Source organism: Barbus barbus, assembly GCF_936440315.1.
Source record: "Barbus barbus genome assembly, chromosome: 35".
Classification (NCBI taxonomy): Eukaryota; Metazoa; Chordata; class Actinopteri; order Cypriniformes; family Cyprinidae; genus Barbus; species Barbus barbus.
Genome location: NC_136763.1, coordinates 16,015,837 through 16,043,715, shown reverse-complemented (window position 1 = coordinate 16,043,715; position 27,879 = coordinate 16,015,837). Strand labels below are relative to the sequence as shown.

General features: G+C 38.1%; 1 protein-coding gene across 1 annotated transcript; it reads right to left on the bottom strand.

The window, feature by feature from the left end:
* Positions 1–87: 87 nt before the first annotated feature.
* Positions 88–27,874, bottom strand: LOC306854684 (protein kinase C delta type-like). The gene is made up of 16 exons (XM_079392890.1): positions 27,606–27,874; positions 13,251–13,377; positions 12,824–13,090; positions 11,380–11,545; positions 10,171–10,202; positions 9,829–9,914; positions 6,239–6,368; positions 6,031–6,131; positions 5,754–5,841; positions 5,027–5,157; positions 4,773–4,946; positions 3,673–3,764; positions 3,472–3,534; positions 2,638–2,965; positions 2,418–2,546; positions 88–1,143 (listed from the first exon to the last, which is right to left on the bottom strand). Exons 2-16 carry the CDS (start codon positions 13,357–13,359, stop codon positions 985–987), a joined length of 2,055 nt encoding a protein of 684 aa, XP_079249016.1. The 5' UTR covers positions 13,360–13,377; positions 27,606–27,874; the 3' UTR covers positions 88–984.
* Between the last annotated feature and the right edge of the window lie 5 nt (positions 27,875–27,879).

Below are 27,879 nucleotides of genomic sequence, written 5' to 3'. Positions count from 1 at the left end.
GAGTGGCATTTTGGTAGAAACTATGATTACTATAATAAAAACTTTATGAATGAATGTGCCACAACACGACAGTAAAGCCAAAAGTCAAGATTAAAGTTGAAGAAACCTTTAATGGTGTTGAGTTCTGAGCAGTAAATTCAGTAAAAAAAAAAGAGAGGACATTATTACCTCCAGTAACATCAACAGTTCAGAACAATATACATATATTGTTATATACAGTATCATACTTTATTAAAATACCAACATTAAATAATAGCACATATATTTATACTCTCACTTGCTCAGGAGATGTATATCCTCCACCCACCAATATACTGTACCAATATACTACCTATTACAGTACCATAAAAGCAACCCTATGTATAAACAATGTCTAGCAAGCCATTAATAGTTCTGTTTTCATATTGAAGAGGTTTTAAGGTTCACCTACACTACACCTCCATTATACATCCATAGTGAAAATAAAACACTATTCTGTGCACGCTCAGCTCAAGCTGGCAAAATCAGCATCTTATAATTACAGTTTACACTGTAGAACTGGTTTCAGATCAACAAGAATGGATAAGATACAAAAATAACCACCAAATCATCCCACAAACAAACCTTAGCATCAGATTCTGTTTAACAATAAAATTCTGGATGAGGGAAAACAAGGAGGATTCAAGAGTGTTAAGAAGGCCACTATTCAATCAAATTGCAAAGTCCCAGCATATTATACAGACTAAAATTGTATTATTTAATCATATGGGCATTATTTAATCATATGAACATATATTAGAGGTATTACAAAAACAAATATAGTACATCATCAAATAAAGTTTTGATTTAAAGTTTTGATCATTTGATTAAAGAAGATATAAATACAGCATTATCTATTTGGACCATCCAGAAAATATAACAAGTGTAACACTGGTTGAACTCCTGGCTCCTATACGCAGTTTTGATTTGAGTTGGGCAGGTTTAGAGGATCCTGGTCGGAATGTCTTATTTGTCCATAATGGTCTCCATTTTGGGGTTAATGAAAGAGAAGCCAGCAAAGGCAGACTGGTCCATGGAGTCTATCAGGTTCTTGTCACTTACAGAGAGATGGGGCTTCTCACTGAGGAACTCCCGGTCAAAATTGCTACAGTCATTGGGGGATTTCTGCAAATAGAGGAAGAGAGATGTTAGAAAATAATCCTTAAGTCACTATCAAGACTGTTGAAGGGGTTATATCCTACTTCATTTTTTGTCTGGTGTGACGTGGGAAGTCTTCAGTGTCACATGATCTTTAAGAAATCATTCTAATATGCTGATTTGGTCCTCAAAAAACATTTCTAATTATCATCCATGCTCAGAACATTAGAGCTGTTTAATATTTTCGACAACATTTAAATGACATAGATTTTTAGTAAGATTAAAAATATCTTTCCCGTCACTTTTGATCAACTTAATGCATCCTACTGAATAAAATCACAAATATCCTTCAAGTTTTACTGACCCCAAACTTTTGAAAATTAGCGTACATTTATACATCACAAACACAGAACAATCTACACTTTAATGTTCTGCTCAAACTGTTAAGATTCCACTGTTAAAAAATACATTTGCTGCCACCTAATGCTGTGATTCTACTGAAGTATCTGCAGAGCTGTAGGTGCTACACACCGTCAAAAAAGACGTTTTGTAAGATTTTTCCACATTTGACTTTTATCATTAGTTGTTCTGCAGTTCAGGAATACAAGTAAGAAGAAATAATAGAACTAAATAGGCATTGATGATGCATACTGTAAATATGGCAATCTATTCGTCAGTCTGACGTCAATAACTTACTGAATAAATTCTCCACTTGAACTGGGGAGGAAGTTTTGATTTCTGAAAGTTACAGAACTTTTTCCATTGTAAATCCAACTCTTATCTCAACAGATTAAGGAAAATGTGATTGCTCATGACATGATAGAACCTCTTTAAAAGAGATTTCTTGTTATTGTAATGCCATCATTAGAGCACAGATCAGGCAAAGGTTATTGGTTTATCATTAACTTCTTCACAAGCTTTCAGCCACTGCCTTTTGTTTCAGAGTACAGCAATAAGCTATGAAACACAAACAGTCCTTGCTTTGCATTATTTACATTTATATTGCATTACTTTGTGTCATGCAATGAATTCAGCTGTAAAATGAATCATGCATGTAGGTGAAACCTCTTTTAACACCACTCATAGCAGTGTTATTTTAATATTATTTATGCACTATTACAGTATTTATTGTTTTGAATTTGAATTTTCATTTTTTTCTATTTAGCTTTAATTTATTTTTACTTCAGCCGAGGAAGCATTTACATTTTTTCATCTGTTATTTAAATTTGATTTAAATTCAGCTTTATATCAATTAAGGAAAACCATTTTGAACAGTAAATCAAATCAAATCAGAATCGTACCACTTTTGGCTTGAATGGGGGAGACACCTCTCGTTTCTCCAGAGCAGGCCAATTGATTGTCTTGAAGAAGGCATGTCCACGGATATTTCCCACAACACCAAGCCGCCGAGTTGGATCCCGCTCAAATAACTGTGAAAATGTAAAAGGCACAGATTGAATGACTCCATAAAGCATCAGGACTGACGCCGTTCATTAAGATAAATCAATTGGTCAGACTCACTTTCTCCAGCAGGTCTTTGGCCTCTTTGGTAATCCACCGTGGGTAGTGAGGTACATCCATGCGGATCGACTTGAACAGCTCGTCCTCATCATCGCCCTGGAACGGCGACTGGCCAATCAGCATCTCGTAGAGCAGCACGCCGAATGACCACCAGTCCACAGAGAAACTGTATCTCTGTCCCAGCAGGATCTCAGGAGCAATATAATCTGGTGTGCCACAGAATGTGGTTGCTCTGTTTTCTCCAAGCATGTTCTCTTTGCACATCCCAAAGTCTGCAATCTTAATATGTCCATCCTTGTCCAGCATCACATTGTCCAACTTTAAATCTCTGATTAGACAGAAAAACAGACATGGTCCATTTGAGAAATGTAATTCATATAGACGTTTATGGCATGTTTTTGTTTGGTAATTTTCGTTGTATGAAAAAGAGCAACTTTCTGCTAAATTACTTGACAATAAAAATAATCACAAACTTGAAATACAAAATTGAAAACTGTAATATTGTAAAATATAATTATAATGTAATAAAACTTATTTTAAAATGTCATTTATCCCTGTGATGGTAAAGCTGAATTTTCAGCATCATCACTCTAGTCTTCATTCACATGATCCTTCAGAAATCCTTATAATGTGTTGATTTGGTGCTCAAGATACACTTTTATCATTATCAATGTTAAAAAAACAGTTGTACTACTTAATAGTATTGTGATACATTTTTTTGACATATAGACATTAGACATCAGATATTAAATTGACCCTCAATCTCACTGAAAAAAAAAAAAGAATTCAAATAATCAAAATAAGAGTTTCTTCAACAAGGAACACTCATTTTACCTGTATATAATTCCTTTAGAATGGAGGTACTGTAGTCCACAGATGATTTCAGCAGAATAAAACCTGTGACAAGAAACAGATTTGACCAAAACACTTGCTGTTGTTTCACAAAAAACATTATTTCTTGATTACGGAAGACAAACAATATAGATATAATGCTACAGCAAAAAATCAAATTTATTCAGAATGGATGTCACTCACGTGACTCTGTACAAATCAAAACGGCTTTTATCCTGAATGTGGAACATCAGATCTCCTCCATTCAGATACTCCATCACAAAGAATAAGTGCTCCTATTGATAAAACACACCGATCATCATCATTATTGAGTGATCATATATTTTACAGGAAAGAATGACCACAACACATCATTCTAAAGCAAACTATCTTGGTTAGATCTTTATGGGAGCCTGTCAAACAAGGAAAGTCAAAGCTGACAGCAAGGCAATTTCACATAGCACTAATATTTTGTGTTATTCCCCTCATTTCCAGACAGCACAGACACATTTATAAGCTATTCATCAAAGCTGTATTTTCATGATATAGCATGAGCTCTCAAACAGAACCTGTTATTTTGTATTGACAACATTCCCTGTCATTCTCATAATGTTAGATGTCAAACCCACTGTCCCTCACACATGCCAAGCAGGGGGGGGAACGAGTTCTTCAGCATTACATTCTTCTACATTACGGGAATGATAACAGCTTTGTTCCTGCAAGTGCTTTACTGTAACCATTGATTTGCGTCATTTGACAGAAAGATATTTCACTTTGCACAACTACATTCCATATTCATCAGTAACTCTAATTAATTCGAACTTTTAGCAACACTAAAATAAATATTAGACTTATAATGCAGTCTTTTAGATAATCATTGCAACTATATTTGATATTTATATATCAGTGTAGGTCTGTTTGGGGTTGGTAAGATTTTTTTAATGTTTGAAATAAGCCTCTTATGCTCACCAAAGCTGCATTCATTTGATAAAAAAAAAACAGTATATACAGTAATATTGTGAAACATTTTGATTTGGTGCTTAAGAATCCCTTTTTATTGTAAATGTTGAAAAGAGTTGGAAGCCACACATTTTTTCTGGATTTTTCAATGAATAGAAAGTTGAAAACAACAGCATGTATTTGAAATAGAAATCTTTAGTAATATTATAAACATCTTTACTGTCACTTTTGACCAATTTATTGCTATTGCTACTATTTGACCAATCTTTGCTGAATAAAAGAGCCCCCAGACTTTTGAATGGTAGTGTAACACATTATTACACATTATTTGGAAGAATGCTCACCTTCGACTGAAAGGTGCAGTAGAGGTGTGTGAGGAAAGGGTTTTCCCAGGCTAATGCTAACACTCTTTTTTCCACCATTGTGCACTCCACATCATCATCCATAAGAACCACATCCTTCTTCAGGGCCTTGACAGCAAAATATTGTCCCCTTCCTTTGAGCTCAGCGAGCATCACCTGACAGAACATGGGAATTGTTTAAAGAGAGGACTGCATAACAATACAATGCAGAAATCTGTATAATGTGTGTTCCTTACCTTTCCAAAGCTGCCTTTGCCTAGTACCTTGTGGAAAATAAAGTTGTTCATGGAGACGCGGGATGTGATGATGGTGCTGGGAGGGGCAGGGGTCGTATCATCCCACAGTTTTCCATACTGAGAGCCCTCCGCTAATATTTGTAAACACAAATATACATATACGCCAATGGCAAAACATTAATAAACACAAGACAAGGTTATAATAGCTAAATGAAACTAAAACATTTCTGGTATTGAAATAAAATAAATGTTAATTGAAGTCTGTATCATTTTAGCCAGTTGTCAGGGCAACATTTCTTATTTTGATTTAGTTTAATTTTATACTAAAATAATTAAAACTAAAACTGAAATAAAACAAACACAAACTTTGATTTAGATATATCTAAATATAAATAAAAAAATATAAAAAATAAATAAAAGTGACAAAAACACCACAAGAGTGTTTGCAAAATTACTGAAAATGAAAACATAATATAAATATTCTGTTTATCCCAGATATATATATATATATATATATATATATATATATATATATATATATATATATATATATGTATAAAATAAATTTATATAATTAATTAATTAATTAATATATAATTTAATTTTAGATTAAAGATTACGTTTTGGGGCCACTTCATATTCAAATAAAATCAAAGCTAACTTATATAAGGTACCAAAACTAAGAAAGCAATAATGCAGCAGGAAATATGCAGTAATTCAAACTCACCACTAGGGTCCATTGGCACGTTTTTATCAATGGCTTCATAGATTCCAATATCTGACAGAGTGGGATCTGGACGCTTTGTGGAAGATTTCTAAACACAATCAATGAAATAGTAAGCATGTTAGATGTATTTATTTATTTATTGCATCCTGATGCAGAGAACAGCATGATGCTACATGAAAACCCCAAAATAATGTAGCCTAATCTTTTAGGTTTACAAAATAATGATACTGCAAATATCTTGGAAAAAAAGCCAAAGTTGACTGGTTGAATCATTTACCAGGCTAACTTGAGTCAAAGCCTCAGCCAGGAGCTTCTGGTTGATTCCGCAGAGGTTGGCAACCTTGGTCTGGCATTTACGATGAACGTTCATACTACATTCTGAACAGAGAGAGTAAGTTGCATTAGATATTAACAGAGAAGAAATAAAAAGACAATGAAAGGGAAAAACAGATGAGACAACATTAATAAAACAACATCATTCTTACCTTCACACTTGAGGCCTTGTCTGACCATTCCCCACAGCAGACTCCCACAGTGATCACAGAAGGTTGGGCTCATGTAGTTATGGGTCTTGAAGCGATGTGGCATGTCAATCTTAAAGCGTTCCTTCTGAAACTGCAGATGTACAAACAGACCATCAGCACCAAACTAAATCAAAATGCTTGTGGGCACAGATGCAACATCTACAATGCCTCATGGTGCCCTTTCCAGAAGACGTCCTTCATAGCCACATAGATCTCAGAGCTGCTTACTGCCCATCGGAGACTCTCCACCAAAGTACTGCTAGACTGCTTTACTGTGTTTAGTGTAGTTACCCTAACATATAGTATTTGTGACACTTTTACAGTATCATGGTCTTCTATTGATTACTGCCAGACTCTGATCCTTGCTCAGTTTGCTCTTGGTGTTGGAAACAGAAGGACCAGCCCTTTGGAACTTGGAACATGTGAATGTTTCTTTCTTGTTAAAATGTGACCAAAAACAGTTGAGGCTGACACCAGTGTAGTAGCATATTAATGCATTTAGATACTTTGTTATGATATTTACAGTGCAAAGTCATAACAATATATATACCCACACTACAAGTCACAAGTCTCTTGCTTATCAAGGCTGCGTTCATGCATCTATCTGATATAGTAAAACATTAATACTGTGAAATATTATTACAATTTAAAACAACTGCTTTCTATTGCAATATATTTTAAAATGTCATTTATTCTTGTGAAGACAAAGATCAATTTTCGGCAGCCATTACTCCAGACTTTGTCACATGATTCTTCAGAAATTATTCTGATATGCTGATTTGGTGCTCAAGAAACATGTTTTATTATTATCAGTATCATTAGGGCCCAAGCCAGTAAGGCGCAGGGCCCTATTGTTCTTCTAAGGATTATTATTTTTTTTTTTTTTATTTTTTTTTTTATTTTTTATTTCAATCATCCGGGCACTTTTGGGGGCCTTAACGTGCCCGAAAACTCTCGAAAATTGGCACGCACATTGGAACCTGCGGCCATTAGGACGCCGCTGAGGCTGGGACCCGGGCGTGGCACAGGGGCTCTACGGCGCCCCCTGGAAAATTGTCAGAAAACTTGATGTATAGCTCACACATACTTGCACGTATTCATATGAAACTCGGTACACATATAGAACTCATTGAGCCGAACAACTTCCGCACAGCATGTCTTAGGCTCCGCCCAACAGGAAGTCGGCTATTCAGGGCTGTTTAAAAAGCGCATGCTCTGGAATTTGATATACTCCTCTGAGGATTTCCATACGATTGCCACCAAACTCGGTGAACATGATCTCAAGACATTGGGGACGCTAAATTGCGAAGATATTTTTGATATGTCGAACGGTTTGCCCGTGGCGAGGCGATGAAGTTATGGCGAAAAATGAGACCCAGGAAATGCCTAATAACGTCCACATACATTGTATGATGTAGATCAAACTTCAGTGATTTGTTCGTTGTATGATGCCGATCGGATAGATGTGACTATTATGACTGAAAGTTATAGCGCCACCAACTGGCTGCAGGAAGTGTGTCGTTTTCAAAATGCTTTGAATTCAGCATCTTCTTTTTACTCGATTTGCTTCAAACTTCACCAGAATAATGTCAAAACACGGCCGATGTAAAACTGTGAAGGGAATATTGATATCTAAAATTATGTTGCCATGGCAACGTGTCAAAGTTGAAAATTCGTTTCTGGTGATTTTGAGGCAGATAACATGTTTAGAATGTCATGAAACTCAACACACATATCAGTATTAATGATAGTTAGACACTGGAAAAAGCTCATAAACGGGCGTGGAAGAGACACTCTATAGCGCCACCTTTTGTCAAAAATGAGGGGGTTAGTTTTAGCTACAGACCCCAAACTCGGTACATAAATTGTTCTAATTAATCCGGACAACTTTCTAATTTACAGTCATTAGCTACGACCAACAGGAAGTCGGCTATATTTATTTTAATGTGGATTTTTTTTTAAAACGGGCTGTAAACAAATTAATACTCCTCCAAGCAGAAACACTGAAATCACACCAAACATTTTTTATCATGATGCCAAAATACTGAAGATGCTAAATTGCGGACGGATTTAGGATATCTTGAACGATGATTTAATGGCAATTTATTAAAGTTACAGTAAAAAAGAGAAAACTTTTTTTTTTTTATCTTTTAAGAGCAGCTTCCAAACACTTCATAAAAAATTACATACACAGAACAATACAGTCTGAGAATATGTGATTAATTTCATGAATTTACAATACACTATGCAGAGGAGAAAATTAAAAAACTATCAGAGCTGCTTCTGAGTGAGAGCTCCCTGTCACTGCAGCTGAGTGAGGGGGTGGGGTGGGGTGTGAGTGACTGTGTGAGTGACTGTGTGGATTGAGGAGCTGGGTGAGAGAGAGAAAGAGAGAGAGGGTCTGTTTTTTAAAATCTTTAAAAAATGCTTATAAATCATTAAAGATTTTGATAACACTTTATAATAAGGTCTCATTTCTTAACATTAGGAAATGCATTAATTAACGTGAACTAACAATGAAAAATATATTTTTACAGCATGTTAATTCTTCCATGATAGTATGAACTAACAAAGAACAATTTTTTTTAAAGCATTTATTAATCTTTTTAATGTTAGAAAAATAGTCATGTTCAAAAGATAAACTTTAAAATTTAATAATATATTAATACATTTTGGAATTAATATTGATCAACATTAAATGGTATATAATTATTAATGTTTATATAGATATATATATAATGATAGCTACAGACACCAAACTCGGTACATAAATTGTTCTTATTAATCCGGACAACTTTCTAATTCACAGACATTAGCTACGACCAACAGGAAGTCGGCTATATTTATTTTAATGTGGGTTTTTTTTTTAAACAGGCTGTAAACAAATTCATACTCCTTCAAGCAGAAACACAGAAATCACACCAAACATTTTTTCTCATGATGCCAAAATACTGAAGATGCTAAATTGTGGACGGATTTAGGATATCTTGAACGGTGTTTTAATGGCAATTTATTAAAGTTACAGAAAAAAGAGAAAACTTTTTTTTTTATCTTTTAAGAGCAGCTTCCAAACACTTCATAAAAAATTACATACACAGAACAATCACAGAATTTAAAGTTTTATATGTTGTTCTGTGTGTGTGTGTGTGTGTTTCACAGAGTTGATGGTTTGGATTAACCCTTTAATTGCCGTATCCCTTAAAACCAAACTGCCAGAGGGTTACTGTAATGCGTGTGCTCGCTGGGCACCGTTTTATCGATGCCACCAGGGTGGCGTATGCTGACGGCTTGGGCCCGTCATCGCTGCTTGCAGCTATATTTGCATGTTATTGTTATGTTATTATTCTTGTGGATACACAATATACTGTATATTAAATAAATTAACCTAATATTGTAAATGTTGTTTTCAGATTTTAATTTTTTCTCATAAAAACTGGTTTCAGATCCTTTAACAGTTCACGGCCTCCCTACAAATCCACTCTGGACCCTCTCATGGTCACGGAGTGTGTAAGTGTGTTTCTGTGTCGGAGGTTCAGAACACTAATGCTTACCACTGTATCTCGACTGTCGGTTGCTGTTCCCGTGCATCTCCCAATGATCTTATCAATGCACTTCTTGTGAATGGCCGCATTGCATTCTGAAATAGAGCAAGGGGACAGTAATGTGTAATGTGTGCAAATTACCTTTAAATTAATTTAATAGTACAAAATATCTTACAAAAAAAATAGATTTCAAAGAGCCCATTATGTTAATTCCACAGGAGGATCATTTATGTGCAACATAGAAAAATCAGGTCAAAATGTAACTTTAAATGACAACGTGTAATGCGTGTTCTTACTGAGAATCAGATGGGAGTGTCTACAAAAGATTGAGAAAGCTGTGAAGATACTTACGCCTACATTTGTAGCCCTGCTTGTTGAGACCCCTGGAATGCAAAAAGAGTGTGTTGGAGTATTGATATTTGTACACAGCGGGTGATTATGGACTGTTAGTACACAAATGGCATAAATGTAAAACTCATATTAAGGGAGAATCTGAAGCACTCTCTACAACACATACATTTATATACTGTATGCAGCATGAACAAGGCACTAAGGCATAGCGATCTGTCTCACACTGCACAGGAAGGAGACAGCCCGAGGGACTCTGCTGAGGCGGCTGAAATATCAGAGGAAAACTCAAGTGCGCTTGCACACACAAACACAGATGCTATCCAAGACTATGACTTACAATCACACACACACACACACTAAGATTATTGCTGCCAGACTTCTGGCTGCTTAAGATTACTTACAGTTATGCCTACGTGAGATGCAATTTTGAATCATTTTAGATTTCTGATAGTGATGAACTAATGTTTTCTTGCATCTAATGTTAGTCGTGTAGTTACTGGCTATTTATGATGCATTTTTTCATACAAAGTGACTGGTCAAGCTGGATCTTGTCTCCCTGGACTAACCATAATTGGTGTAATAGTACACCAATTATGGATTATGCGTCACTTTGACTGAGAAGTACCTAGTTTAAGGGCACATCAGAGCTGCATTGTAATCTCAGTAATTTGTAAGTTTCTTGGTCATTCCAATTTGGTATTGAACCTGCAAGCTTTTCTTTCACAGCCTAGGTTCCAAACCATTATGCTACCACTATCCCTTAAGAAGCATTGCTGTTGCTAATACTCGGACTTAAGGATTTGAACAAGCTAACCCCAGAAATTCAAGTATTAGGCATCTAACTTTTCCTGTATTGTTTTGCTGTGGATATGATACGTCTAAAAAAATCTAAGCATTCAGATTTACAATTTTTGAATGGTGGATTTTAAAATGTGAAAAAAGTGCAAACAAGAAAATTAAATTATGTAAAAGGTTTTAAGTCATATCTAGAGACCAGTCCACAATGTCATATTTAATATCATAAGACTTGGGCTCTTCTGGTCTAGAATCACCCAAGAAATTTACTAGCAAAGCCCTGGCAACCACACACAACAGCCTAGCATCATAACAGCAAAAGAGACACAATTCTTCTGAAACCAAAATCTGGTGATTAAATGGCAGCTTTTACTGTTAATATGTACATTTATATACTAGTATTTATATACTAACCAAACAAACTCCCTGCAGACCGAGCAGAAAGTGGGCTGTTTGAAGAAGGTGGCTGTGAACTCGTGGTTCTTAATAAAGTGAACTTTGGCCTGTTTGATGGCTCCTCTCCTCCTGTTTATTGTGAGAGCGCCGTCGTCCTCTTTCCCAGTCACTGAGAACTTTGATTCTGCAAAGCAGGTCAAAACAGGGTCTTTTGAAATAGAAGACTTGTTTATTTGTTTTTACTGAATTAAAATGAACTTTACTTGCACATCAATATGAAATTACATTGCTAAATGATATTTCACCCAAAATGAAATATTGTCAGAATTGTCATTTCTGGAATAAATATGCCTATGGGATATTTATTAGTACCCCTCGTTTTAAGATACTAAACATATTTATATGGTCCATAATGACTGTTCTGTTTATGGTGCCTTCAGAATCAACTCTTTTCCTGCCAAGAGAAACAGAAGTAGCACAACTTAAAAGATTGATGGTTTTACTCTTAGTGTATTGCCACAGAGTGTGTCACAATATTTATCCCCAACTATTGTTGAGTTTAAAGACAAGTCTTGACAATATCCAATAAACATTCTTACAGTAAACAGTGAGATACAAAAAGCAAATCTGCTAGGGTATTAAAAAAAAAAAAGATATCAGAAAGAGGACCAGCATGAAAATATGAGTAAGATGCATGAGTAAGCAAAGACAGGACAGATACCAGCTGACAGGACTAAGCTGGTATCTGAGGGTGGTGAGATAATGGAAAAAACAGACTGAATTTAAAGAAACAGGGGAAAACCAGAGTGGAACAAAGACAAGCAAAGAGAGTAGATTATAGAAATAAAATAGTTTTAAATTAAGGTTTTAAAAATATTAGTTTTTGCTAATCAGGACAGAACTCGGATCGAAAAAAGTTCTCTATTAATATAGTCATCTATTAAAATAGATAAAAACAAAAAAGATTTTGGAAAATCACCTTTATTACTGTTCAAAAGATTTTTATTTTTTTTAAAGAAATTAATACTTGTATTCAGCAAGAATGCATTAAATTGAACAAAAGTGACTGTAAACACAGTTATAAATGGTATGTGTATGTTAGAAAAGATTTCTATTTCATATGATTTCTGAAGGATCATATGATACTGAAGACTGGAGCAATGGCTGCTGAAAATTCAGTTTTGTCATTACACGAATAAATTGCATTTTAAAATATATCCAAATAGAAAACAGTTATTTTTGAACATTGTAATACTTTTTTCAAAATATTACAGTTTTTATTATATTAGAAAACAGTTTTTTTCAATTGTAATATTTCAAAATATCTTCAAAATACAGTTTTTACTGTTTATCAAATAAACACAGCCATGATGAGCATAAGAGACTTCTTTCAAAACACTACAAAATCTTATTGACCCCAACTTTATACTTTTGAACGGTATATATGCTTGCATGTACCTACCTAGGTCTGAACCCTCTACGAAGAATTGAACAGACATCATCACCTTCCCAGAAGGCTGTAGGTCGACCCAAAACTCAGCACGGCCATTTTCTTTTTTGCAGCGCTCAGCAATGACAGAGACCCCAGCCGTAGCCTCCGACAAAGCCTCCTCTGCCGTTTTCATCAGGACCAACTGTATGACACGGCCTTCATAGATGTGTGCGTCAAATGTGGTTTTCCACGCAGGGTACATGGTAGGCTTCCTCTGGACCAGTGTCTTCCCCCGCTCTGGGTGGACAAAGAGAGGAAGAAATGCTAATGAAATTATGATGCCTCCTAAGTTACCCTGTTCATGCCAAATTCTGAGGCAGCACCGCATACTGTTTATCTTTTGTAGACAATCACAAAAAGTGAATTTTACCTTGCTCTGCTTAAAAGCCTCACTGACCTGTGCTGAGTGATTCCTTGATCTTGATGGCACAGAATGGTTCCTCTGTCATAGGGGGAAGGTCTCCCAGTTGAAAATCAGTGAAGGCAATCCGCAGGAACGGAGCCATGGTGAGATATCACTCTGCCTACATACAAAAGAAAAAATGGATGAAGTTCATAGGTTGCTGGAGGTCGCAGACAACTCTCACTTGAAGATTTTTTTTTTTTTCTCATAAATAGCAGAAACATCACTTGCTTTGACAAAACACTGTTTATGCAAAGATATGCTGTGATAGTCAAAGAAATATAATGCAGTATTTTTTAAAAGATGAGCAAACATGATATGTGTGATGTGTGAGTGATCAGTTCATTCTTTCTGATATACAGTGGAGAAATTATGAAATGTACGCATTTTTTGTAATTTTGATATTATGCTGAGAATATAATTTGTAATAAAACAAATCTAAAATTAAAAACAGAAGCACATTTATTGGACTTGGACGTTCGAATATTTTGGATTTCACACAAAAATCTCAAAAAAGATTTTGAAAATAGCAGGTTTTGGGTGCATTTATTTAACCAAACATTTGTAAGAACAGTATTATTGTGAAATATTAATCTAATTTAAAATAGCTTTTCTATTTTAATCTATTTTAAAATGTCATTGTACAGCTGTAATGGTGAGGCTGAATGGTATTGTATATATAATATTTTCCATAACAACTTTTATAACAACTATTCATAAAACTCTCAAGATTTGCTAAAGTTTCATGATTATTGCTTCAGCTTCCTATTGTGAAAAGCCAGTACTTGTGAAATCTTCTTTTTTTTGATGGTTCTGCTTGCATCATTTTCACTGCTGCTGACTAGCTAGCTTTATTTTCCTAATAGGCATAACTACAGTGTAGAAGCTAAATAATGTGTTATTTTTCATAGCCACATAATTTTCCAATCCCACCCCTCTCCTGCTGGAATTACTGAACACACAATGGCTCACAGAGCTTTGACGGGATTCTGGGGCACAACTGGCCAACTGCAGACCTTTACTTGGTTTCACAGTTTAATCACTGGGATTAAAAGATCAGATACATACTGCGCACACAAACACAATGGAAAATGAAGTGAATGAAAAACACAAACTGCACGTGCAGTTGTATGGTAAATCAGTCGCCAACCTTCTACTTATTTAAATAGTTTTTAAGAAATGTACTGTTTGTTATCAAACAGGTTTCCTCAACACCCCACTCATCTGTCATTGGTCAGACAAACAGATAGCTCTGCCCCAAACTCAAACCTTTGGCCGAATCAGTGTTGCTGCTGTCAGGCAAAGCGCAAACAAATAAAATCAACATTTTGAAAGTACCACAGAAGCACAGTGTCCGTACTTTTCAGAAAAATCAACCTACAAATGGCTTACTTATGCTGTAGTGGCATATTAAGTGCTTAAAACTGAAAAAATTCACACTTTATCTTAAAACAAGCAGCTTTTAGTATCTTTATCGCTGCCTCGTGACTGATCGCTGAAAGACCAAATGTAGAGCAAGTGAAGTGGGACCATTTGTGACACCCCTCATGATGGAGTACACAGTTTTAGGCCAGCGGCTCCTCACCAACAAAGTGTTGAAACTACCCAGAGGATTGACAATGACTGCAGAACAGGCAAACAGAAACGCAAGTCTGTGTAGGTATTGTAACAATATAAAATGACAGAGGACATGTATGTGGGCATCTCAGTCAAAGCAAATGATAAAGAAAAGTTAATCCTCAACACAAAATATAGAAGGTTTCATTGGGAAAACCTGTAGTTTTAATATTATGTTCTCAAACGCTTGGTGTTCCAAAGCGTAGAAACTGCATGCCCTAAAATTGTCCTAAAAATGGATGGTTTTGAACTAAATTTGTGTCAAACACAGTATTAAATACTGATACAGAGTAGATTTAGATCATTGCTGAAGGTTGTCACAGAGCCTTGCTCCACAAATTATATAATCCTCCATGAATTATATCATCATAAAATGGTAAATTGAGATCAATGGAACCAGCTTTAAAAGCTCCCACACAAACTCTCAAATACAAATATCTGGTGATATTTGTTTATATCTTCTCTATTCTATATGGTGATGATCTGTTGTATATTCAAACATGTACATCTATAATAGAGACAGAGAGAAAGATTAAGGATAATCTGGAACATACATACATAATATGACAAAAATGCATTATTATCAACTAATTAAACATTCAGTCAAACATAAACCTCTTACACTCAAATGCATATGACTACAGAAAAAAAAAATGTTTCCCTGGAGAGAGTGGAAAAAATGAGCCCATGCAGCAAGGGAGGGGATGGAGAGGAAATGAGGAAAATCTAGAAAGGGGAGGGAAGAAAGAAAGCATTGAGCAGCATACTGGAAATTCAATGTGCTTGCTAAACATCCAGACTGTTAGGCTATTCAAATACATGACTGACAGCCTTACTAATGTAGTGCATTCATCAATCCATGTCTACAAATCATGTTTTAAGTGTAAAAAAAAACACGTCACAGGTTTCGTCATCTGTTTTAATATGAAATGAATAAGTGTGTCCAGTGTGTGTGTGTGTGTATCTTTTCAGTAGCCTCAGTTCCCTCAGCGGCCCATTAATCTGTCAAGAGCGGTCACCTCCCTCACACCCAGACCGGTTGCTGCTTAATTAACACACATCCCTCTGATATGCCTATGTAGACGTGTGGTAATGTGTGCATGGCACTACATTTAACGCTTTTGATGTTAAATCTGGTAACCGCCATGCTTCTGTGCTAAACAAATGAAGTAATGTGTTATGATCAGATTACACAAATGCATTGCGATTAAGGTAGTTGGACGAGGAACAGACAGATCCTCACTAACACTTAAAGCAACACTTCATCTTTAAGAACACACAAAAATGAAGACCAATGCAACTGATGTTATTAACACACAGGTTGTTATGATGTCAAGATATCATGACCATGAATTAAGAATTTGCTCCCAGTTTATTTATTTGTTACCTTGGTTTAGGTAATGCTCTTGTTGTAGCTTACCTATTCATGGCCACAATTTAACTGAATTAAAGCGAAAAAAAAAAAAGTTATAACAATGTAGCCACAAATTAATAAATCATGGCCACAATATCTATGTGTATTTATACAATATGTCATTGGCCTACGTGTGAAGTAGATGTAAAGTATAATTTTTTCCATGTTAAATCATTTCTAACCCAGTTTAATGTGCAAAGATAACTGCGAGTTAATGAGTTAACTTAGTTGAGTTAAATGAGTTAATAATGAGTTCCCCCCCAATATTTTACTCTTTTTTTTGTATAGAGTACTGTTCACACTGAAGACACCTAACACATGTGAGTTGAATGCTTTACCATCAGCTCTGCTTCATCATTGCTCATTTATGTTCCAATACTTTTTAGCAGTCATAGCCTATTTCATGAAGGCTCTTTCAGTGGCTATCAATCTGCTGCTTTCCATGTTTTGGATGATAGGCTGTTCACCGCAGATGTCACATTTTCAGGTGTACATGCTCCAGAGTTATAGACTGACATGACAGCCGAGCCTGTCAACTCCATCAATTCTAAACCTACTCTAAAACGCTTTTTAGTTTGTTGAACTAGCTTTGTGTAACAGGCCACAAACCAGCCAACCAATGGCGTAGTTTTGGGATGGAACTTTCTGTTTGGTAAACCAATAGCAGTCTAGGAGAAGTGTTCAGGAAATCTGAATGAAAACTCATGTTAATGCAAAGTTACATTTATCTTTTTGACTCTTTCTCTCGCACACATTATACATTTTACAACTTCACGTTTCAATTAGATAAAGGTAAACACATTGGGCTTTCACTTGAGAAACAAGAAGCACTGTTAAAATTTTATGATTCACTGATTTCACTGCTTAAAACGCCATACTGATTGAAAGCATGAAATATCTCTATTGTTTCTGACCTTTCACTGGTTTTATCTATTGGACACATTCGTTTTTTCTTTCTGTGTGATATTAGTCTCAGCTCACACAGGCTGTGTCTGTTCTGGAGATCTCTCTGTGTGCGGGTCCTGCACCAGACAGCTGCTCCGCTCGCCTTTTTTCTGAACTTCCTACACAGTCTCCAAACAGTTCTCGCTCAATACTGGGCTGGAAACATGCACATATATTTCAGATGATCTCATTATGCAACAGATCAAATGTAGACCAGGTTAAAACTTATGAATAGACTAGATTTTACCATTGAAAAAACTTAAATTTGAAGCATAAATTTAGCATTGAAGTAAGTTATATCCTATATCTTAGATCACTGGAGAAGATATATTAGAAAGATATGTAAAAAAAGACACATTTTGACTTTAAAAATTACAAAAAATTGAACTATTTTTCTAACAGTGGCTTTAAAACATCTATGTATTTTAGTCTAGAGAATGCTGTGTACTTATGACAGATAACACAGCTGCTTTTCCCTAAATAAGACACTGTTGTAGAACTAGAAAGTGCTTTGCACTGCAAGATCTTTCATTACTATGGTTTTCATTTCATGGTATTGTACTCGTCTGCATAATAGGTATGAGAAAGGGTAGACTGTCACTTTTGTACAGAGCAAAACAAACAAACAGGTTATGTCTGAAAATTAGGACATGGTCATGCTATGGTGTGGAATGAACGTATCGGGGAATGAAATGTGCCACAAGTACAAGTATAGAAAGAATGTGAACATGGTGCAGAGAATCTGAAAGTTTATAAGAGGACAGCCATGATTCAGAGCACACAGGCAACCTGTTAGTCCGGATGGTGCGGTTGCATTTTTCTATAATGACACTTGCGAATGTATATGTATTCATGGAATTACACACATACAGCTGAGTTTGTCAGAGTTAAAGGCACCATGCTGCTGTTTGTACTTTGCTAACATGAAGCAAAAATAATCTCTCAGCTTCCCAAAATCCCCCTCTGTGCATAGCAGTCTTCATTATACAGTTAAGCAATGCAAAATCCTCAGCTTGAAGTCAATATAAAACAGTGCTTGCAAATTCATTTTACTTTCATAATGTAGTTAGTTAGTTAGTTATAAAGCCCAGTTAAAAACAACCTAAAGGTTGACCAAAGTACTGTACAGAACATTAGAAACAATCAATAAAATTAAAAATTACAATCAACAAAGTAAAATAGATACCGTAAAAATTAATATGTTGTTAAATGCCGTAGATTGAAAAATGTTTTCTAAAAGAGCGCAGCGACGACTCATCCAAGAGGTCACAAAGACCCCACAACAACATCTAAAGAACTGCAGGCCTCACTTGCCTCAGTTAAGGTCAGTGTTCATCACCATAATATAGAGTTCCAAGACGAAAACCGCTGCTGAGCAAAAATAACATAAAGGCTTGTCTCAGTTTTGCCAGAAAACATCTTGATAATCCCCAAGACTTTTTGGAAAATACTGGACTGACGAGACAAAAGTTGAACTTTTTGGAAGGTGTCCCATTACATCTGGCGTAAAAGTAACACAGTATTTCAGAAAAAGAACATCATACCAACAGTAAAATATGGTGGTGGTAGTGTGATGGTCTGGGGCTGTTTTGCTGCTTCAGGACCTGGAAGACTTGCTGTGATAAATGGAACCATGAATTCAGCTGTCTACCAAAAAATCCCGAAGGACAATGTCCGGTCATCTGTTCGTGACCTCAAGCTGAAGCGAACTTGGGTTCTGCAGCAGGACAATGATCCAAAACACACCAGCAAATCCACGTCTGAATGGCTGAAGAAAAACAAAATGAAGACTTTGGAGTGGCCTAGTCAAAGTCCTGACCTGAATCCTATTGAGATGCTGTGACATGACCTTAAAAAGGCGGTTCATGCTCGAAAACCCTCCAATGTGGCTGAATTACAACAATTCTGCCAAGATGAGTGGGCCAAAATTCCTCCACAGCGCTGTAACAGACTCATTGCAAGCTATCGCAAATGCTTGATTGCAGTTATTGCTGCTAAGGGTGGCTCAACCAGTTATTAGGTTTAGGGGGCAAGCACTTTTTCACACAGGGCCATGTGGGTTTGGATTTTGTTTTCCCTTCATAATAAAAAACTTCTTTCAAAAACTGCATGTTGTGTTTACTTGTGTTATCTTTGATTAATATTTAAATTTGTTTGATGATCTGAAACATTAAAGTGTGACAAACCTGCAAAAAAAAAAAAATCAGGAAGGGGGCCAATGTTACGGTACTGTGGTTGTAGTAGAAATAAGGCGTCCAACAAAAGTACAAACAAAAGAGTAATATTTAATAAACCGCTTCAACACAGATATGGCACTATGTAAACTCAAGATCCGACAAACATAAAGGCAGAACAGTGGACTTATAAAGGGAGAGGAACAAACGAGGAAACAAAGTAATTAATTAAACACAGGTGATGACGATCATTAATTAGCAAAACTAGGACACAAACTAAAACAGGAAGAACCAAATAAGGTAGAAACAGAACAAAACCAAAACTGACATGTTACAGTATCTCCCCCCCCCCGGAAGGTGCGTCCCGCACCGTAACAGTAACATCGGGGAGGGGGGGGGCGGGCGTCCTGGAGGCTGGAGCAGGACCAGGATAGGATAGGGAAGCCTTCAGGACGGATCAGGAGCCTTGGGAGACCATGTCAGGACTGGAGATTCGGGAGGCCATGGCGGATCTGGAGACTCGGGAGTCCATGGTGGATCTGGAGCCTTAGGAGGCCTTGGCAGGACTGGAGATTCGGGAGGCCATGGCGGATCTGGGGACTTGGAAGGCCATGATGGATCTGGATCCTCGGGCGGCCATGGCGGGTCGGGGTCCTCGGGCGACCATGGCGGATCTGCATCCTCGGGCGGCCATGGCGGGTCGGGGTCCTCGGGAGGCCATGGCGGATCGGGGTCCTCGGGCGGCCTCGGCGGATCTGGATCCTTGGGCGGCCATGGCGGGTCGGGGTCCTCGGGCGGCCTTGGCGGATCGGGGTCCTCGGACGGCCTTGGCGGATCGGGGTCCTCGGGAGGCCATGATGGATCTGGGTCCTTTGTGGCCTTGGCCTTTGGCCTGGCCACACAAACTGTGGCTATATGGCCCCCCCCCCCAAAATTTCTTTGGGAAAGTTCCTCTCTGGGGCCCTCATTGGAGGAGCGGGCACTTGAGGGCGCTCTGGAGGCGCGGAGCTGGACGGAACCAGCGGAGACGAAGGAGAGCTGGACGGGACCAGCGTAGACGCAGGAGGGTGCTCTTGCGGCGCGGACTCGTGAGGGCGCTCTTGCGGCGCGGACACTTGAGGGCGCTCTTGCGGCGCGGACACTTGAGGGCGCTCTTGCGGCGCGGACACTTGAGGGCGCACGGGAGGCGCGAAGCTGGATAGAACCAGCGGAGACGAAGGAGAGCTGGACGGGACCAGCGGGAACTCAGGCAGGCTGGACGGGACCAGCGGGAACTCAGGCGGGCTGGACGGGACCAGCGGGAACTCAGGCGGGCTGGACGGGACCAGCGGGAACTCAGGCGGGCTGGACGGGACCAGCGGGAACTCAGGTGGGCTGGACGGGACCAGCGGGAACTCAGGTGGGCTGGACCGGACCCTCTTTCGAGGTGCAGGGATAGGAGGGCACAGACGAGGAGCCGGCACTGGATGGCACTGGCGAGGAGCAGGCACTGGATGGCACTGGCGAGGAGCAGGCACTAGATGGCACTGGCGAGGAGCAGGCACTGGATGGCACTGGCGAGGAGCAGGCACTGGAGGGACTGACATGCCCTCAAACTCAATCAAAATCCCTACCGACACCTGTCTTTCCTTCCTCGGTGGTTCGGGGTGAACCGTTATAGGCGGCGGGATCCTCTTCAGCGCGGACGGCGCAACGTTCATCGCCCCTTGCGGCGGAATCCTCCTCGCCGCAGGCGGAACATTCATCGCCGTGTACGGCGGGATCCTCTTCGTCGCGGACGACGCAACGTTCATCGCCCCATGCAGCGGAATCCTCCTCGCCGCGGGCGGAACATTCATCACCGTCTCAGGCGGAACTAATTTCTTTTGGGCGGTGGGTATGGGCGAGCGGCGAATGGCGACCCGTTCTCCCCAAAACGGGTGGCCTGGGTAAGCCGCGACCGGCAGCCCAACATCCCACGCAGAACGGGCAGGGGCGAGCCGCGAATGGCGGCGTGAACCCCCGCAAACGACGGGCACAAGCTCCAGCATCCTGAGCGTTGATCTCGTCTTCAGTATGCGGTCGGATCTTCTGTTACGGTACTGTGGTTGTAGTAGAAATAAGGCGTCCAACAAAAGTACAAACAAAAGAGTAATATTTAATAAACCGCTTCAACACACATATGGCACTATGTAAACTCAAGATCCGACAAACATAAAGGCAGAACAGTGGACTTATAAAGGGAGAGGAACAAACGAGGAAACAAGGTAATTAATTAAACACAGGTGATGACGATCATTAATTAGCAAAACTAGGACACGAACTAAAACAGGAAGAACCAAATAAGGTAGAAACAGAACAAAACCAAAACTGACATGTTACAGCCAACACTTTTTCACACCACTGTATAAGGATGGGAGTGATGCGATCAAATTTTTTACTACCGGTTAACAGCCTCGCAGCAGTTTTTTGAACAAGTTGTAAACGCCCAATAGATGAACTATTAACTATGAATTACAGTAGTCAAGACGTGTGGTGATAAATGCAGGAATCCCTATTTCAAATTTCTTGAGGGATAGAAAAGTTAACTCTTGCAAGGCGACGTAAATGGAAAAAGCATGATTTGACAACAGAATGAATCTGTTTGTCAACCCGCAGTCCTGAGTCAAGTAACACACCAAGGTTTTTCGCACACGGAGTAACATTAGAGCTTAAAAAGCCTAGATCCAGATTACTACCATCATAAAAATCACTTGGTCCAACCAATATAACTTCAGTTTTTTCCTCATTTTTGAGGCCAAATATTTTTGTAACAGCCATGATTTAAAATCCTGCAGGCAAGCTAGCAAAACCTCAATGGAACATGAATCCTTACGTTTAAGTGGGAGGTACAACTGGGTGTCGTCAGCATATAAATGAAACGATACTCCATGTTTAGAAAACAAGGATCCCAGTCGCAGCATATATAAAGAGAAAAGTGTAGCACATTAAAGGGGTCATATGATGGGATTTCAAGTTGTCCTTTCTCTTTGGAGTGTTACAAGCTGTTTGTGCATAGATGAGAAGTTGCAAAAACTAAAGTCTCAAACCCAAAGAGATATTCTTTATAAAAGTTAAGACTCGTCCACGCCCCCCTAAAGCGGCTCATTCAAACACGCCCTCACATGTCTACGTCACGATGTGGAAATATTTGCGTAATGCCGCCCAAATGTTCACGCAAAGAAAGAAGGCATGGTTTCAGTAACCGCAGTAGTGTTGATGCAGCCATGTCAGGGAGACGCTGTGTGCTTCTATGCGAAAGCAAAAGCCCTTTATTTGGCCTTCCGAAAGTAGATGCAATTAGGAATCATTGGTTACAACACAACACCACAACCCAAATGTTCAAATTTGTGCAACGCATTTTATGGACGACAGTTTCGTGAACCTAGGAGTACTGTACAAGGCTGGCTGTGCACGAAGGCTATTTCTAAAAACAAAAAAGGGCCAATTCCGACTTTGCTATTACAATCTGGTACTTCTGAATCAGCGACTGTAAGTATGTTTTGTTATTAGTTCAAGTATTTGCTATTGACTGTTCAAATGCGGAGTTTTGCGCATAATGCGTCGTGTATGTGTGTGTGTATGTGGGGAACAGGGTCACATCACAGCGGAGTGTACAGCCCGTCAGAAATGGTCTTATCCACGGCTTGTGTGCTGCAAATACAAACGAGCATCGTCACTGTGTCTGTCACGCGACTCTGTTCCCCTTTCGAGCTTGAACTGATAAAACCAACTTGAAAGCAGTGTTGCCAACTGCTTTCAATTGAAAATAGCTAAAACTAGCTAAGACATCATAATGGCAAATTCACTGATCTATATAAAGATGAATATAGATCAGTGGGCAAGATAAAAACTTAGATAAGGTTTGTCCAAGAAGTTGGTATATTTGTCCCTAAACTTTTGAAAAAAAGTCTCAAAAGGGATGGGGAAGTAGCTAAATCTAGCTACAAAATCGCTAAATTGGCAACACTGCTTGAAAGCTGAAGCTCACGATTATGGAAAGGGGCGTTACATTTCCGACGCATGCTTGTGGTGTTCGGCCAATCACAATGCACTGGGTCAGTTGGCCAATCAGCGCAGACAGCATTTGATGGAAGGAGGGGCTTTGTAGAAAACCATGCGTTTGAGAGAGGGGGGGGGGCGTAGAGGAACTACAATAATGTACAGTATTTGAAAAATAATGTGTTTTTTGAACATTAAAGCATGTCAACATATTCTGTTACACCAAATACACAAAATAATGATCTTTAAAATAGCATCATATGACCCCTTTAATGTGAAACAGGATGTACAAGAAAAAAAGTGACAGACTTGATCGAGAACTTTTTTGGATCTTAAAAAGTGGCTCCTATGACAAGGAGGGGAGAGCTTTAATTTAATTTAATTTAATTTTTATTTTTTTGCATATTTTTAAGTGTCTTGTTGATTTGGTGCTCAAGAAACATTTGTATTATTATCAATGTTAAACATGGTTAATATTTTTTTATATTTGCAAAAATATTTTTATATTTATTTATGATATATTTATTTCAGGATTATTTGATGAATGGAAAGTAAGCATTTATTTGAAATAAAAAAAATTCATAACCTTATAAAATTCTGTCACTTCTGATACATTTTCTTTGCTGAATAAAATTATAAATTTCTTTAAAAAAAATCTTTCTGATGTCAAACCATTGATCAGTTTTATTTTCAAGTACAACAAGATTCACACTGACTCAGCACGAAAATGTTGGAAATAAAAGGAATGTTTCATGTTATCTTATCCATCTAACTGAGGTTAAAATAAGATTAAATCTTACACACCTGAATGCAAGTTTTTTCACTATATCATTAACATCGGTTGACATTGCAGAGGAAGATTGTGTTACCTTGATTCAAGTACCACACATATTTTCTTTGGACTAACATGCATCAATAAATCATCCACAATAAGACAAGGAACTTCTGTTAAAAAAGTAAATAGTGTAATTTCATGTTACAAATCTACAACACAACCAAGAACAATAACATCCTGTTAAAACTGGAAAATCTAGTCTTTTTAAAAAATACAAATAAAAATTAGCATTCCTCATTTTAGTGAGCGAGATCTAGAATTAACTGTAAATGTCTGTAGGTGAGTTTAATCAGTTACCGATCATTGGATACAAGAACAAAAATGTAATTGTGCTAGTGTTGCATAACATCAAGCAAAACCTTTTCTTCTCTATACAGTATGTCATAGGGTTAGTGGGTTAAAATAACACACATCAAGGAAGCATTTGTGTGCAGAGCGAGTGACAGAGTGAGGGAGAGAAACATGGAGAGCGAGAGATCAGTGACTTCAAGGTCAGATGAGTGTGGAGTCACATGTGACATTCGTTTTAGTGTAGCATTGATTTCTCACCCCTCTCTTCTCTTAGGCTAAGAAACAAGAGACCCTATGCTTCTGTCTTTCTCACTCTTGCCTATAACACACACACACACACACACACACAAATGCACACAATGGTTGGTTAAGGTTAGTGTGGAAAAGCCAATTCCTCTCTGAAGCAGGGCTTACTGTGTGACTGCCAGTTTGCTCACAAATGTGTGTGTGCCATATTAGGGCACAAATCCGCTCACTGCAGTATTTTGGATAAGAATTCAGATAAGTATGTTGGTATGACCTAAAGGTGACGCTGAGCTTGCCTCCATGTCTGTCTGTGCAATAAGAGCGGTGTCCATTTCTGCCTAGCGCACACTTCACAAAAGCTTCATTAATCCAAGACCAACAGAGAGCGGCCTGTGTGCTCACGACCATAAAAGTATGCAACAGACCTTTGCTGTTGCTGTGCGTTCAAAAAATGATACAACAAGACAAAATGAGTAATGACATGCAAAATGTACAGAAAGCAAACAATACTGTTGGGTGTTGCACTCTGAGCCTCTATACAAAACGGACTTTTGTGCTGTATTTGTGTTTGCCGAAGGCACTATGATGGAAAAAAACTCAAAACAAAGCCAATGATAGGTATGAATGCTCCTAATGGTGTTTATTTGTCGTGCACGTTACAGAAACAACACTGCTGCTGACAGGCATGTGGACGCACATCATCATCGCTTCTATCATCTCCCCTGCAGTTTGGTAGATAAATTATTTAGAGAGGTGTATGTTGTTGATTAAGACCTTTACTAACATGTGCCTTCCGGCTGAGAACAATGTGTTGATTCGATTCACTGTACAGGTTGTGGACGTACAGTAGAGACTAATGACATACAAGCATTCATTATACAATGAAACAAAAGAGACAAACTGCTGGAGTCTCTGGTTAATGTCATGAACAAAACACCCAGTGAGAATGTGTGAAAGAGGAAAGAACAAAAAAAATGGTGCAATATGGTGGCTTGTGTGTGCGTGCTTAAAAAGAAAAGATTCAAAATAATTAAGCCTGTGGTTAATAAGAAAATGGAGCAATGCAGTGTAGCCAATCAAAAAAGAGAAGCTAAGTTTCGATACATTTTAAGAGGGGATTCGCAATATATCTGCGTTCATACTGGAACTGGCCAACTATTTTAAATATTGACATATTAGAGACATTATTATCTTTCTTGGTCTAAAGCTGCCTTTGACAATCTGGCTCAAAATGTTTTATATGCAGTACAAACTTTCAACTTTTGAAATGGTACTCTTAAACTTTCACTTTTCACATTTGGAGCTTGATGAATGCACAACAAATAGTATTGGGAATTAATAACAGATGAATATTAAGTTTAGTAAAGTGTAAAAAGCAATCCACAAATCTTAAGGTAAAAACAAAACATTTACAACAAATATAAATGGATGCACTACGTTTGAAATATTCTGTGCACCAATTTGTGGAGTTTCTTGGCAACCGTAAACAACCTACAGCTGTGTCAACACAGGACACATGTGCATGACACATCACAACTAATAAAGCTGGTTTAATATCGGCCATCATATCGGTTACTGGTTGTTGTCTATGTCAGCTTTGGTGCATGCCAAGTGTCAGGATGAAATAATGAAAAACAATTCATATGCCATTTGTAACTACTTCTAACTACTCTGTAGATTTTGAAAACCGCCATAGAAAGTACATTAGTACTCAACAGCCTGCAAATGTTCCCTGAGTAAACACAATGCAAATACGCAAGTTTTTAGTACACTTTAGTATATTAAGTGTACTCTAATTTTAGAACAAATTAGAAACAAAAAAAATGAAAATGACAGCATTACCACCATCTCACACATCGAGGCCTACAGTACAGATATCCCCCATGTTCAGTTTGTTTTTAAGGGCGGATGGACAGATCGTATACTGAATGGTTTGGTAAATATTGTCAGAGATGATAGTCTACACTGCTCATTTTGTGGTGGCAGATAATGCTTTCGCAAAAAATAAAAATAAAAAAGCTTTAGAAAAATGGCACAGCTTTGACTAATGGGATTGAGTCTGATCTTGGTAGGAAAACAAAATATATTTTACCTCTAGCCTCTAAAACGCCTCTGAAGAACTTGCTAGCCATAACGGTAACTATGGCAACCACGATTATTAAGACGCGTCTGAAACGCTCGTGAAGCCGGCGCAGTTTATTTTTAATAAGCGAATAAGACATCGTCTAGTTAGTTTCTATTTCTATCTCCATCTCAAAGAACTTGAAAAACAAGACCGTACAGTAGGCCAACAGCTACTGTTATGTTACTAAATGTGGATACATTATAAAACTGTGTATATTTTACAGTATGGAGGAGCCGGAGCGAGAAAGAGTTGTAAGTCTGGTATTTCTATATGTGTTCACATAACCATGAAACATTATTTTTAAAAACAGTACAGCAGCTACTGCTTCCGCGTATCTGGACAGCGTAACTAAGCCGAATTTAAAAAAAGAATATATCAAGTTTCTTTTCCTGAACTTGAATGTTTGGGAACACACGATATTAAACATTTAAACGACTTCCTGTTAAAACAAAAAGCGTCTCTAACCTTCGTTACCAAATGTCTAGACCTATTTCCACTGAATCAGAAATGGATTTGCTGGATATGTGTCACTGGATGGATAAACATCGAAACGCAATCTATTGGTTATTGGCGGACAACGTGGACGTTTCATGTTATACATGTCTGACATTTCTGGGCGGATTTGTAAGTAAGTTACCCACCAAGCGCATTAAAAGTGAAAAGTAGCAAGCACAAAACTTACCAACTTCAAAGTCCGAGAGGGTTTGAGTAATTCGTCTCTTATTCTCACTGCCGCTGTGTAAGCTGAGAGCAGAATGAGCGGCGCGCCGTGTTTGAGGAAGTATTTACCCGCTCTCTGTGTCTGTGTCTGTGTCTGGGGTTTGACAATACTAGAGGAGAGAGAGAGGGCAGGTAGAGAGAGAGAGAGAGGGGGAGTTTCTATCTATCTACCTCTCTGTCTGTCTGTCTGTCCAAACATTAATCTGTTTCTCTGTAAGAGATAGTTGACCCAGAAG